Raw genomic sequence first — 15,481 nt, 5'->3', positions numbered from 1 at the left:
TCCCAGCTCAGATTAAGCCCAAGCCTAGACTCAGACCTTTTTCTAAAGGTGATTGACCATTGACACGGCATCCTAGCTCAAAACATGGCTCATTGAAAGTTCAGAAAAACAGTGGCCTTGATGAGTGTAGACCTGGGTTATAGGACGGTGCAATCTGATGGGTCTTGACGATGATTGTAAGCTTTTTATGCTGTATTTTTACAGTTTATCAAAAACAAAGCGAAACACATGTTTACATTTTCAGTTATTGAGTTAAATCTGTGCAAAAAGCAGCTGGATTCACTCATTTACAAGGATGTCCACAAACATTTGGACATGTAGGGCAAGGGTTGAGCCTAGTCCTGGACTATATTTTTCGTTCAAGAATGGACGATTTCCATTCAGAAGACTGTAGTAGTTCAGGTCGAGGCTTAAGAGAGTTTTTAAGGGATATTTAAGCGACATTTTCATTCTAAATGAAATTGATAAAATATGAGATAATCTGAAAGGAAAATACGGCCCAGGACTAGGCTTAATCCCTGCTCTACATTTGACACTTAAGGGAATTTATAAAGGTCACGGCGGTTTCCCTTAAAAAAAAAAATCTTAGGTAACACTTAGGGCATTTTTTTGGCAACACACTTAACTTTAAGGGAGGGCAATCTTAAGGTATATTTTCTTAAGGTATATATAAGGTGTTTTATGCAACCGGGCACTGGTCAATAGTGTATCTACACTGTCATTCTGACTGGTAAAACATCTATCAGTGATATATACTTACTAGTCAGAACAGCGTAGATTTATAAAGCTATATTTTAGACCTTAGATCTGAAACTGCACATATCTTAAATGCATATTACAACTTACAGGAACAGTTTCTACTTGTAAAAATGTTGTTGACCTCTTTAATTGGGCTTTTTACTAGTAAATAAGTAAATTATATTATATTCTGTGTAAATAATGGTAAAATATGACTAGTCATAATTACATTAAGGACATGTTGTCTTTGTCAGAATGGCTTTATAGATCTGTGGGTCCCATATTACTTAAAAAAATGTCATAGTTGATATCTGAAACAGGAATTTGTAATAAAAACATTTGTAATACAGTAAATTTGTAATACATTGCAAGAATTCTGGCCTGCAACGCTTTAGGCTAAAACAGTATCAGTATCAGACGCTGGTTTTCTTTAGAAAGCGTCCTTGCATCCGTCCCCTCATGCAGTCAAAGTCCTGGCCAATCAAGTGTGGTCCTCCCATCCCATCATCCCTCTTTGTGTCCTATGACATGTCGGCATTAGCACCATTATGGATATGGAATGTGGCCGAGGGAAAAAGCATTCTGCAGATGTTTTGGCATCTGCATTGCTCAAACTCCGTGTGTGTGTGTGTGTGTGTGTGTGTGTGTGTGTGTGCGCTTCGGAGGCCTCATTTGAACCGTGCGCCGCCTGGGTTTATTTTGGTAAACTCCAAAGGCCTTGCACAGTTGGTCCTTGTAGCTCTCATGTTAAGTCATGTCTGAGTGCTGGCCATCTGCAGAGGCTGTATGATGGGGTCAGTAGAGCTGCACAGGGTTTGAACGTTGAGGGGTTTTTCAGTTCTGCAGTTTAAAGTTCAGTAAACACTTTTTTTTCATGCATATTTACATTTAAGCTTAGAGAGATTTTCATTGATAAGCTATACAGACAAAAGTATTGGGACACCTGCTCGTTTATTATTTCTTCTGAAATCAAGGGCATATAAAAAGTGTTTCTCCTGCTTTTGTTGGAGGAACTGTCTCTGCTGTCCAGAGAACAAGGCTTTAGTAGAACTAGGTTTTGGAGGAGCATTGCTGTGAGAGTTTGATTGCATTCAGCGAGAAGAGTGTTCATCCCTAAATCCCACGTTTTTCCTTAACCTAATGATCTTTACACTCGTCTCAGTCTGGGAGCTCAGAAGGTCAGTCTCTAAAATAATCAGGTTAAAAAGATGAATTACAGAATTTGTCACATTTAACAGGATTAAAAGTGGAGACTGACCTTTTGAACTCCTAGTCAGTCAAAGGTCGTAAGGTTAATAAATATTGAAGAATAATTTTATCGATATAAATAAATAAATACTTCAGAAGAAAATTAAGATAAATGGTTATTCTTCAAAAATGATAAATATTTAATTGTATTTTCATACTATTCTCTTAAGAAAAGTAATTAAAATGATCAATTAATCGATGCATTAATAGTATTGTTGCAAATAATATAATTTTAAAAATGAATAAGAATTATTCTCTTAATAAAAAAGAGAAAAGCATTTATTGTAATTGACCTTTAGGAGAAAAAGCAACTAAAGCATCTAAAAATAATTTCTTTCTTAAGAAACCTTTGAGAATCTGGCTCCTGGAAGCTGAATTCCCACCCCCGTGTCGGCAGGATGACCGCACAGGCTACGGCATTGAGCGGAGAGAGCGCTGCGTCTTTAAGGCCTCTGCAAAGCAAGCCAAATGCTAAATCCTTAATGCCCATTAAACTGAGCCCTTCCTGAATTAGCACAGTGTTGCAGGAGCTTTATTTCGCTGGCTCATAAACAGACTTGGTCGCTAGTGCGCACACACGCACACACACACACGCACACACACTGGCCTGATGTAGGTTGGTCTGCTCTGACATCAGCACTGTCTTCATTCATTAGCTCCAGTAACCGAGCTGACATCACCGAGGAGGGATCAGAGAGCTAAAAAGGCCACCCTGGAGCTGCGAGTCAGCAGGATGATGCATGAATATAGGCCCCTTCCAGCCGTCTTCTTCGGTTTCCCCACTCCCTCCGTGTCGCCCACCGCACCCCCGGCGTCTCTCCTTTCTCCTGACACTAAACTGCGCAGGTTGACGTCACGTAGGAGACGCAGCCCAGCTCCAGAGAGCCCATGCCACCTCTCAAGGCAGTGTGTGCTGTCCATTTACAGCCCTCAATATTTACAGTTCCGGTTCAGTTTTAGAATATATCTAAACTATATATATATATATATATATATATATATATATATATATATATATATATATATATATATATATATATATATATATGTAGTGCTTCTTATTTGGTGCCCTGTTCACAGCTGTGATTTTTTAAAATGATATATATTGTATTTTCAGGCACAGTGCAGGTTTTTTTTGTGTATTTCAAATAGTAATATTCAGATTTTTTTGTGTACTTCCATTCTTATTGTCTGTTATTAAAATTATTATAATATTATTATTTATGCTAATGTTTTGAATATTAATATAAGATTATGGGAGGACGTGTTTGGTGTAAAGGGCTCAAACATTCATTAAACAGCTAAAATTATTATTAGCAACTGTATTAAGGCCTGAATTACTTTGGTGAACTCTAGATCCCATTACAGTATCCTGCGGACCAGAACTTCCTATACACACCTTTACATCTACACTCATACATATGTGAATCCTTGTGTGTGTGTGTGTGTGTGTGTGTGTGTGTGTGTGTGTGTGTGTATATATATATATATATATATATATATATATATATATATATATATATACATATACACACACACACATATATATGTGTGTGTGTGTGTGTGTGTGTGTGTGTGTGTGTATGTATATATATATATATATATATATATATATATATATATATATAATACTAGACTCCATGAGGAGAGCTTTGAAGATGTTTTGAATGTATATGAATGTATTTTTTCTTATATTAGTGTTTTACTGAGGAAATAAACACTTACTGCCCAGATAAACAACTTTTCCAGTCTAATTTCCACAGGGGGCTAAAACTTTTGCACAGTACTGTAGATGTACATTCTACAGAACACCCAACATCTCAACATGGTTTGAAGCAGCTGCCATTTATTTCAGTATGCACTTTTTATTTTTAACAGTTAATCAGACTTCATTTTTTAAGCGAATATTTACAAGTGATAACAAAATATAACAACATTAAAATTACATCCAACTGTGGTGGAACATTCCAACGGTAGAAAGGGTGGTAATAATAGAATATATACATAATTTGCATTCAAATATACAATGTACAAAAAAGATGCATACCAAAAGATACATAAAATGATTGAAATTTAAAGTATTATGTAAAATAAAACAGTAAATATTAATGAAACACACAGAAAATGAAAACTAAGTTTGTTTCACATAAAATGAATGTAGAAATTTAAATGTAATATTTGATGAATAAGTGATGAAAAGAAATAAATGAAGACAATGAAATTTAACCTTGCAAAACTAAGAAAGTAAACTATGGGCACCAAACATGTTCTGGTTTCTGCTGAAGGGAGCAGATTTCACCCGACTGTTTAATCAACTCAGGAAGTTTATGAAAGTTTCCAGTTCACTTGATTTAAAGTGTTTCTTGCTTGCTCATCCGGGTGCAGGTGTGGTCTTGGTGTGCTTCGAGGGGGACTTGGACGGCTACATTAACCTGGTGGCCTACCCATACGTGGAGAGTGAGGGCCTGGACCACGAAGACCTGCCTGAGAGGGACCAACCGCGCCGGAAACACTCGCGCCGCAGCCTGCACCGCTCAAGCAGCGACCACAAGGAGGACCGACCAGCCCACGAGAGCGACAGCAGTGAGAAGTAAAGCTCCTAATATTCATATATTCAAAATTTTCAGTTTTAATGATTAAAATCTATTGCAAATTGTAGTTAACAAAACAAGTTGATGCCCTGAAAAGTTCTGGATTAGTGTTTTTAATAATGTATAACCTGTATTGTGGCAGACACATTTCTAACATTTTAACATACTAGTCCTGTGCAACTTTATATATTAATAAATATTATAATATGGGGATAACTATATTCTATTATTTTTCCTTGCATAACGTTGTTAAAAAATAGTTGTATTGCAAAAATAAAAATACATTTGAAATGTGTTGAAAGTGCTGAACAGAGCTGTAAATGACTGTAAAATGTCTACAACTTCACCAAAAGTCCTATAAATCGATTACTACAGTATATTATAGTATATAAAAAAATATATAGATAATAAATAAAATAAAAGATGTAAATAAATAAATAGAGCTGACGATGAGTGTAAAATACATGCTTGACTAACTTGACTAAAATTTCTATTAATAGTTAACTACAGTATAGTATATTTTTTATTAACTTTATTGGCAGAATATTTCAATTGCAAACCTAAAAACAGTTTATTTGTATTGTGTAACAAAGCTCTGTTGTGTGTGTGTGTATGTGTGTGTATGTGTGTGTGCAAATATATAACTTAGTATACAAAAATAGATAATGATATACAATTATTTTGCATACAATATTTTGCATGTATGTGTAGTTTTTTTGTATATAAAAGCAAAAAAAAAAAAAAAAATATATATATATATATATATATTTTTTTTTTTTTTTCTTATTATATAAATATTCTATATATTACATAATTAATCTCTTTAAATTCTCTAGTTTATTTCGGTCTCTGCATAATGCCATGTATAATTTTTGTAGGTATTATTTTTAAAATGTGAAAAACAGTAAAAATTTACTATGACTATGACTGAGTATTATGTATTGTATGTGGTGACTGTGAAGTGAAAGAAGCATCCCCACCATTGCCTCGTCACGGTGGCGTGATTGAACGCACTTCCAGCAAATGTTCAGTGGCTGTTTATGTATTGATTAGTCAGACTAAAGCCGGCCAGCACAAAAGCGCTGTAGATCGTTGCAGCCTATGAACACGCACCGAGTGTCGTCAGTTCACTTACTGTGTGATTAGCTCTCAGCATACAGAGCATTGTGCCGCTGTACAAAGTTGCAGTGTGTCAGAAAGAGAATCACTGCTGTTTTCTTTTGTGTGGAGGGGAGTGATGGAGTGATGTGGCTATGATGTAACCGCACAGACCTCTAGTTTGATGCCATCTAATCGCCTCGGGCAATTTATGCTTTGTGATACTTCCGCACAACAGCACAGCCACAACAGGGCAACACGAAACCAAATCATTACGTCCCCCATGTTCAGAGAGAGGACCTTTTATACAGCCCTGAGGAAGTGTGTAGAGTATAGACTCAAGAGTCCGAGCACAGCCGAACACTTCTCAGAGACAACACATGATTAACCCTCACATAACAACTGCTAATCTCCCAGCTTTACAGCTCTGAGAGTAATTCATTTTCAGCTGCTGCATCTGGATCAATATACTCTTGGCACATGAGACCCCCTACACTTTAAATGAATGGCGGTTTCTTATCTCATTGCCCACAATGCAAAGTCATTGTTTTTAATGTACACCTAATTCCTGTATCGGGGACCAGTGTGGTGCATCCTGCAAATGCAGGATAAGTTTTAGCAGTAATAGCTGACAGTAGCGCTACTTCTCTCCTGCATCACACGTGGCATAGCCTCCACAATGTGCTGCTGGTGAGGGAAGGTCTTTTTTAGCTGTGCAAAAGGATAGCGAATGTAGGTCAGTAAATGTGCAATCAGCACAGCGATTCATCAGTATTAGTATTTTACCATCAGGGCCCGGTCACGTACTCTCACTTTTAATATTTGGAGGCTGAGAGAAGAGCTTTTCAAATACACTTCTGCTTTTCAGAGCAGTTTGTTGGGGTATAATTTAGCACTCGCCCACATTCAGCACTTTTTGTTTTTCACAAAATACTTATTTTTAATTTTTACGTCATTTTTTTAAAATCACGTAATAAAACAGTGCAGTGACCGAAAAAACTATACACAACCCCACCACCCTCCACAACAAAAAAAAAACCCAAATATATATATATATATATATATATATATATAAAACAAATAAAGGAAACAAAAAGGGCACTTTGGATGGTTTAGAAATGGACCCCAAACCACTGTAAAAAAAAAAAAAAAAACCCTCAGGTTTAGCTACACAACCTCTCTATTGCAATAGGGGCATGCATTGACGTCACTTTCCCGCTGGAACACGCCCCCTACAGTCGGACTGACACTATGAACCAACGGTCCATGGACAAAGGTGTGTAGCCAGAGGATAAGGCCTCATATCTGAGTCGGGTGAACGCCCTTGGGAGTGTTTCCCACTGTTTTCAGGTTCATTTAGTAGACTGGCTCATCCAGGTTTGCCAGCTTTCCCTCTCACTTGTGACCTTATGTGCATACCCTCTATAACATTAAGCATCTCTGATAGCCAGTGTTTAGCCCATGGTCCATCTGTTTCTCTGCATACTTGGTTGTTAGCCTCCTTTCACCATGTCCTTCACTGCTCAGGACCCCACAGGACCACCACACATCAGCTGTTATTTGGGTGGTTGGTCATCGTCAGCACTGCAGTGACCCTCACTGTGACATGGTGGTGGTGTACGAGCAGATCAGAGACAGCAGGGCTGTGTAGGTGTTGTATGCTTGGTGTGAGACTAACCGTGTCCACGTCTTTGTATCCTCTCAGTCTGCAAGAGCTGAAGAGCCCCCGCCTGGACCTTCAGATCCACTCCGACGTGCCCTTCCAGATGCTGGACGGCAACAGCGGCCTGAGCTCAGAGAAGATCAGCCACAACCCCTGGAGCCTGCGCTGCCACAAGCAGCAGCTGAGCCGGATGCGCTCCGAGTCGAAAGACCGGAAGCTCTACAGTATCCTGCACTCTGTTGGCCTGTCCCTGAGGAGGTTGCTTAAGCTGCAGTGATTCGCTGCCTGGCTTAAATGTGATGTTTACTTTAAAACGAATGCAACACTTTGAACATTGGGGGCTATCATAGCTGCTGTGAGACCTTGGCCACAGTACGTAAATGGCATTGCAAGTGGCAATCGCGGGGGGCCAAGTACAAATGCCGTTATGGAGCCTGTAGAGCACAAGCCCTGACTCTCCTTTATTTATAATATATGTGAGGCCTCAAAATGAGATTTCCTACACCTTCAGCATTTGATATTGGTGTAGTAAGCAGCAGCGAGTGGAAACCCGTGAAAATAACAAAATTCAATTATGCAGAATTCAAGTTTTTGGGCTCAGAGTGGCTCAGCGGCCGAATGCACTACCCTGAGCCATGCTGCTTTGCCATCAGTGGCCGGAGTCAGAGAGGGCACAGTTGGTCGCTCTCTCGCACAGTCACTCTTGAAGTAATATTGGCTGGCGATGTTGGCTGGTGCGGCGGGGCTGGGAACCTGGCGCTTTCCTCTGGCGGTGGCTGGCTTTGCATGCTTTAGACGAGGCATGTATTAAGCCCTTACCTTCCTAGTGTCGTGAGCATTGCTAGCGCTAGGGGGAGTTATGAACAGGTGGGTTCAATGGCGGCACCAAATTGGGAGAAAAGGGGGGGAAATTTGCACAAGGACATCTTGGGAGGGATGTTTGGAGGTTGTTCTCTCCCTGGCCCTTGCCTCCATAGATTGAGACTGCTGAGCTGAGGGATCAAGTTCGACCTGTGACGGGTGGTCCCCAGTCCCTTACTATTGTCTGAGTGTAGCTGACTCAAGCCCTGAATCCCCCGCTTGTCAAAGGCAAACATTATCCCCTCCACAGCTGCAGAAACTAGAGACGGGCCAGATTCGATTTTCCGCTGTGCTCACGCATTCCTGGCTTATTCGGCTTTTTTAACTGGAGGAGGAAAAAAAAGAAAACTGATAAAGGTGACCACCCTGCATCTCGCTAATTTACTGACTGCCTCCATCCTTCTCAGGTGGCCAGTTGCTCTTTGCAGGCACTACTCAGGCTAGATGTTCGCAGTAGGCAATCAAACTTATTAAGAGTGTCCCAGAAAGCAGAGATGAACTGGGTGACAGTTCTCGTTCTCTTGTTCTCGTTTCTAAATGAAGAGTTTGCGACGAGTATGTAGGCTATTGGAGTAGTGTGTTAGTAGTTGTAGTTCCTGTTGGAAGTTTGGATGGAGGATTTGGAATCAAGGACAGATTCCCCAGTGATGAGTCCATACTGTTGCTGAAGTGCCAGAGATGCCAGTTCTGGAATTGAGCCACTTGATCTACATGTAGTCACTGATATTCCTTGACCTAGAACCCTTTCAGAGTTTCTCCTCCTGGAGAACGTGGTGCACCACTTCAGCTACCCCTGCATCCTGGACCTGAAGATGGGGACGAGGCAGCACGGGGATGACGCGTCCGAGGAGAAGGCCGCTCGCCAGATGAAGAAGTGTGAGCAGAGCACCTCGGCCACTCTGGGGGTGCGAGTGTGTGGGATGCAGGTGAGGAGAACTGTGTGTGTGTGTGTAATAAGGGACAGCAGGGCACAAACAGGCATTCTCGCATATTCCCATAGCAACAGTATATGCTAATTTGAACAGCAACTGGACAGATGTTTCTCCAGATGCACATGTACTGTTAGACACAGAACCCACACCTATATTATTTTAATTACCTCTTGGGTGGCAGTAATGCAGCCCCACTTTCAAGTCTCTAAACAACTCACAAAAGGGGCTCAGAGTGGCTCACTATGGCCCCAGGGAGGCCCCAAGGCCCCAAGTCCTAATCCAGAGCCGTGGTGTTTTGCCATCAGCGGCCAGAGTCCGAGTGAGCACAATTGGCAGTGCTTTCTCCAGGTGGGTAGATGGCGCTTTCTCCCCTTAACACTCTTGAGCGATGTTGGCCAGCACAGGCATCTCTTAGCTGGTGTGGTGGAGCTGGGGACCCGCCTCTTTCCTCAATGCCACATGGGCAGTGGCTGACTTCAAATATATCAGAGGAGACCTGTATTTTAAGTCCTTACCTCCTAGTGTCGGGAGCATTCCTAGTTCTGGGGGATGCTATGAATGGGTGGGTTAATTGGCAGTACTCCTCACCCCCAGGAGGGACACGCTCTGAGGAAATTGCCGGGTCCCCAGCTCAACCGCTTTAAAAGAGTGATGTGGGGAGAGGGCCCCATGTACCAACCCAAAGAGAACACAGTCGGTCGTGCTTTTTCTGTTTCCGGCCTCTGATGGCAAAACGCGGGATGGCTCAGGATTCAACCTCGGGACCCCTGGGCCAGCGTTTAGACCACGTATTAGACCGCTGACCATCTCTAAGCCCAGCAGTCCTTGGGATACCTGAGCTAGTCATTTCCAGCACCGTAAGTGAGAAAAAGCAGCTAACCTCTAGGTGGTCCTAAATTTTTAATAACCTCCAAGGCGATGATTAAGCTGAGAAGGATGTTTAGATGGACTTGAGCAACAGAGTTGCCGAAATTACCCATTGGAGAACATCCGTAACTGACCAAAAGATATCTTATATAGCAGCTTTACCATAACATTACCTTCTAAAATCTTACTTGGAGGTAAGATCTTACCTCTAGGTACTTTCTTTCTATGTATTTATGCCCTGATGCATCAGATATGTACTACAGAAGCCTCACTGCTTGGATGTAGAGGGTGTATGTCTTTAGGTTGGAAAGCTTTTCTGGTTAAAACAGTACAGAACCATGGTACACAGATTGTGTCTATTATGTTCAGCCTCTTGGAATTAGCACTGCCTGTCTAGTAAGCTGTATGCTTTGGGCCATTGGTTCTCAAACCGACCCTCAGGGACCCCTCAGACGGTCCAGATTTTTCCTCGATTCAAATTTAGGAGGCGAGGGTTTCTTACTTCTAGCCAAAATCCTAAATATATGTCAAATTCTCTGCCAAACAAAACTGGAATGGAAGAAAGTAAGCACTGGTTGCTAGGTCATGGTCAGCATCCAGTCGGTTTCTACAGTTTGCTTTGGTCAGGCTCTGCTACAGGAAGTGGCTTTCACTAATGGCTTTCCTGTTTTCTAATTCTAGTGGCTTGACCAGAGCTGTGAAGTGAGGAATGAGCCCCTTGGGCTGAGTGACGTTTCTCCTGTTATAGCTGCCCACTTCACTGTAGCTGCGCTGACTATTGTTCTCGTACTGATACAGCATCTACTGCAGACACCTTTATCTGCACCGAAAGATGAACTGCTCTTCCGAAAAACAAAGCCGGGTCTAGCTACACTGTGGTGCTGATGGATGGCGGTGTACACGGCTGTGCCGTTGGAAGAATGAGGCTGTAAAGTTGCTCTGTATTTAAGCATTTGGCAAAGAAACGAGGAGAGGGGTCCAGGGTACCAAGCATACTGAACCAGGACTCACAGGTGGTAAAGGACAGAGGCAAACTGCTGCCAAGCAAGTGTTGTTTTTAGAAGATCTTATGTTGTACTTGTATTTTGAGAAAATATCTGGTGCTTGCTGGTTGATATGGCATCCCCAGTGGTTGCTAAGGTGTTGCTTTAGGTGGGGTGTCATCAAAGTGAGCGTTGCAGAACATTAGTGGTCCGTCAAAAGAAACTATACCCTGTCCTTATTGCCCTGCAGGTGTACCAGATGGACACGGGCCACTACCTGTGCCGCAACAAGTACTACGGCCGCGGGCTGTCCATCGAAGGCTTCCGCCATGCGCTCTACCAGTTCATGCACAACGGTGCCCAGCTACGCAAGGACCTCTTCGAGCCCATCCTGAGCAAGCTGCGCAGCCTCAAAGCCGTCCTGGAGCGCCAGGCCTCGTACCGCTTCTACTCCAGCTCCCTGCTCATCATCTACGAGGGCAAGGAGCCTGAGCCGGCCGAGCCGCCCTCGGAGAAGGAGCCCCCGGTCGGCCAGACCGCCCTTCCCTCTGACCCTTCCCCGCTCATCCAGGAGCACCCTTTGCCCCCACCGCCTCCTCCGCCGTCGGAACCTCACAGCCGGCCCCCTCCCAGCGTGGATGCGCGCATGATAGACTTTGCCCACAGCACCTTTAAAGGCTTCCGCGACGACCAAACGGTGCACGACGGGCCCGACCGAGGCTACGTTTTCGGACTGGAGAGCCTCATCACCATCCTGGAAGCGATCCGAGAGGAGAACCAGTAGCCGAAGGCCACCCCTCGCCGTCTCTTCGCGCGCACCATCTTGGCCATTCAACCCGCCCGCCCCTTTTTTGCTTTCCTCCCTCTCGTCATCAACATTACCGTACTCTTGATGTGGTCACAGAAGACTGTGGAGACATTCTCTGGCTCTTCTGTGAAGGAACGGCACATTGGTGCAGGAACTAGGGAGGAACCGCATCCGTCTCTTTCACCCACTACCGTCTTTCTTCACGGACCGTAAGAAGAGGGTGGTCATGGAGGTGACCTTTGCAAGGGTCTTTACACGGCCCCCACCTTCAGGACAGAAATGGCAGGACAACAGCTCCCTAACTCTGAACAAGAGAGGGGCATGCTTTCTTTTTGTGTGTGTGTGTGTGTGTGTGTGTGTGTGTGTGTGTGTGTGTGTGTGTGTGTGTGTGTGTGTGTCCTGTGGATTCGTCGCCACCATGTGGCCAACCGAGGAATTGCAGTCAAGGTAGTCAGGCGTTTTAAGCAGGCAGCCACAGCTCAGGGCAAGTCCAGGGTCAGGTCCTCCTCACAGTTTGAGAAAGGGGGTCGGTGCAGGGAAAGCATCCGTCTGTCTGCCTGTCTGTCCGTCTGCGAGTCTGTCTGCCTGTCAGTCTGTGTGTTTTATATGTGTGAATAAATGTGTGTATGGAGGACGGAGACAGAGAGAAGTGCTGGCTGGGGAGTTCATGTCTCAGTTCCCGGCGTCAGTATTCCTTAAGGGAGCAGTTTTGGGGCGCTTCGTTTGCGAAAGCTTTACTGTAAAATAAGGAGAGGTGGTAGGAATGACGCTTACCAGGCCACGCCCACTCTCCTTGTCACATAAGAAGGTGAAGCCCGCCGTTTGGCATCAGTTACCTTCCACAGCTTTGCTGTGCGACAAATATTCACATGTTTGAGGTCACATGCTCACGCTTTTTTTTTAATAAATAATGTTGCTGTTTCTATAGCCATTTTATTCACTTCGGTTAGAACCAACAGTGCAATTTAGCTCTTTACTTTTTTATTTTGCTTATTCTTTTAGTTTTTTATTTTCTATTAAAGCCTCCTTTTGTGGTTTATGGTAGTACTGACAGTCCTAGGCATGTCTGTGGGACAGTATGTTTATCCGTAGGCCTTTACGTCACCCTGGTCGTCGTTATTGTTGTTGATGTTTCAAACTCTGTCTCATATGGTTATGCTGAAAGTTAACCATCCTATCTTTTGCACTGTAGACTACGTTATGAGCACATACAACAGCATGGTTTCCCCATATTACTCCCATCTTTTCATTTAATTTTTAATTTTTTTTAATCAATTAATTTTCATTTGTGGGAACGTCATAAATGATCCACACTGTCTCACAGTGAACCTTTATCCACCATCAGCACATGTAGCAATGCAATCTAAAGGAGATTTATATATACATAAATATATATATAAAAAAGAGACAGCAAAAGAGAAAACCCGAAGAACCCCAACGTCCAACCTTTTCTCACCTGTTAGCTCGTCGTGTCCCCTTGCCGTCACCGTGGGTGGAGAGTCGTCTCCTCGTAGTCTCAACGTGGTTAGAGTGTTCTCTGTGTAGGTGGAACAGTTGCACTGTAGCCATTACCCTTTTTTTATTCCCTCCCTCTCTGGCACATCACAGGCCCAGGGGGTCGTATTTTTGTATTGAACTGCAGTACATGCATACTGTATTGGTATTACCAGTGTAGTATTGTTACCATATTGTGACAGCCCAGCCCACCCCCCCCCCCTCCCCCTTTCCAGTTACCACAGAGGTACTGCTCCTGTTATTTTTTTTATTGAGTCACTGACTGAGAGGCCAGCAGCCATACTGTGTTTAGATTAGCTTTGCTGTATCTTTCCAAAAAGGAGCGTCAATGGTCAATGATGTGTCGTTTCTATTTGCTCCACCAAAGACAAACGGAGCCTTGCAACGTTTTTGTGGGCTTTTTGTTTTCCTCTCATCACTTTTCAGCCATAAAATCCCAGTACGAGAACACGGACGCCCAAATGGTCTCAAATCACGTACAAGCCTGAAATGTCATTGGTGTGACATGCTTCTATATATATATATATATATTTCTGAATCTAAATGGACTATATATGGTCATTTACTTTGTGTTTACAGTCAGGTTCATAAGTATTTGGACAGCGATATAGCAATTTTTGTTATTTTGTCTCTGCGCACCATCATGGATTTAAAGTCAAGCAAAAGTGGAGTCTTAACAGATTAAATTCAAAGGATTTAACACCAATATTGCAGTAAAACATTTGGGACTTGCAGCCTTTTTTGTTTATTTTTTCTTTTTTTATACACAGTCCCTCAGTTTTTCACAGGCTCAAAAGTAATTGGTCAATTAACAACAACAACAAAAAAAACCCCACAATATTTCATGTTGATTCAAATTAAGCAGATAAAAAGTCTGGGTGTTGAATTTGCAATTGGTAACTCTCAATACACAGCCCTAACAGGTGCTGATGTAAGTGAAAGAGGCGGTCATTGGGCTTCCGTCAAGCCGCAAACCACTGGTACAACAGAAACCACTCCAGAACAGAAAGACCGGATCACCACTACAGGCCGAAAACCAAGTTTGGGGAGTGAAAAAAAAAAAAAAACCCAAGTGCTTTAGACAGACTAAAATGAAATTAACTTAAGAAAGGCTTCATAATCTGAAGCTTACCGATTCAACTGTCAAACATGGCGGAGGCACTGCTACAGCAGGGGAACGTATGCCTGCCAGTGGATGTATGGAACTGGGTCACAGGTGTTTATTGGCTGTGTGAGTGCTGATAGAACTAGCAGGATTCATTCTACAGTGTATAAAGCTGTCCTTTCCTGCTTAGATTGAATCGAATACTGCCAAATGGAGACGGTGGTGCATCACAGATACAGACCATGACTGTGATTCTTAAAAAAACAACTTTGAATTAAATCGGAAATCTGTGGAGTTGATGTACAGAGACAAAAATAGAGAGATCTGACTGTAACGAATGTTTTTTAATGAAGTAAATGACTTTATAAAGGCCGTGTTGCTGTGCACATTCTTACAGCGATTCATCAGGTGGTCAGAAAAAAGCAAGTCAGCGTCACAAAAAACAAACTTCACAGTTGTAGGTCTGACTATTGGACTGTTTTGAAGGGTTTTGTGAGTCCTGGCTCGAAGGAATAGCTTGGTCGCAGAACAACAACTACTAGTACCACTAGTACCACTACTACCTATTAGCGTTACGCAAGTGACGCCCCACTCATAGCTAGCTCCCATCCACTGCTAGTAGTTTTGCTCAAGCTATTCCTTATACGGGTTATGGCCTGCAGTGTGTGTGTGTGTGTGAGCGCTGCTTGAGATCCACCCCAACATCAGCGCTGACACATCTCGGACTACTGGGAGTACTGGTTTGATGATACTGGACTGTTTTAGTGTACAACTCTGTTCTGTGCCAGAGCGGGAGAAGAGGAAGAAGGCGGCTCAGGCGATTAGCCAAAAGGGAACTTGCAGCCTGCTGTGTCTGTTAAAGGGACTGGGATGAAGCCAACATGGCCTCGTCTGTGGCAGATGTTCTTGGTCCTTCTATAGATGTGAGGTAGCTGATACCTGTAGAGATATATCTATCTATCACACAGAAAGTATCCCCCTCCCCTCTTTGTTGTTGTTGCATGGATGGATATTTTTTTAAGGAAAATATATGACCTCTTTGAATGTGTTATAAAACATTTATTTAAGAAAA

The 15,481-nt window shown here is 42.7% G+C and overlaps 1 protein-coding gene across 1 annotated transcript in view; it reads left to right on the top strand.

The window, feature by feature from the left end:
* Positions 1-15,481, top strand: part of ip6k1 (inositol hexakisphosphate kinase 1) — a 50,136-nt gene extending 34,655 nt beyond the window's left edge. The window contains exons 3-6 of the mRNA XM_072666221.1: positions 4,372-4,576; positions 7,381-7,562; positions 8,950-9,125; positions 11,232-15,481. Of these exons, the coding sequence (XP_072522322.1) occupies positions 4,372-4,576; positions 7,381-7,562; positions 8,950-9,125; positions 11,232-11,765 (1,097 nt within the window). The 3' untranslated portion in view covers positions 11,766-15,481. The remainder of the gene's footprint in view (positions 1-4,371; positions 4,577-7,380; positions 7,563-8,949; positions 9,126-11,231) is intronic.

Source organism: Salminus brasiliensis, chromosome 21 (genome assembly GCF_030463535.1).
Source record: "Salminus brasiliensis chromosome 21, fSalBra1.hap2, whole genome shotgun sequence".
NCBI classification, from domain to species: Eukaryota; Metazoa; Chordata; class Actinopteri; order Characiformes; family Bryconidae; genus Salminus; species Salminus brasiliensis.
This window is presented reverse-complemented; position numbering and strand designations above follow the sequence as displayed.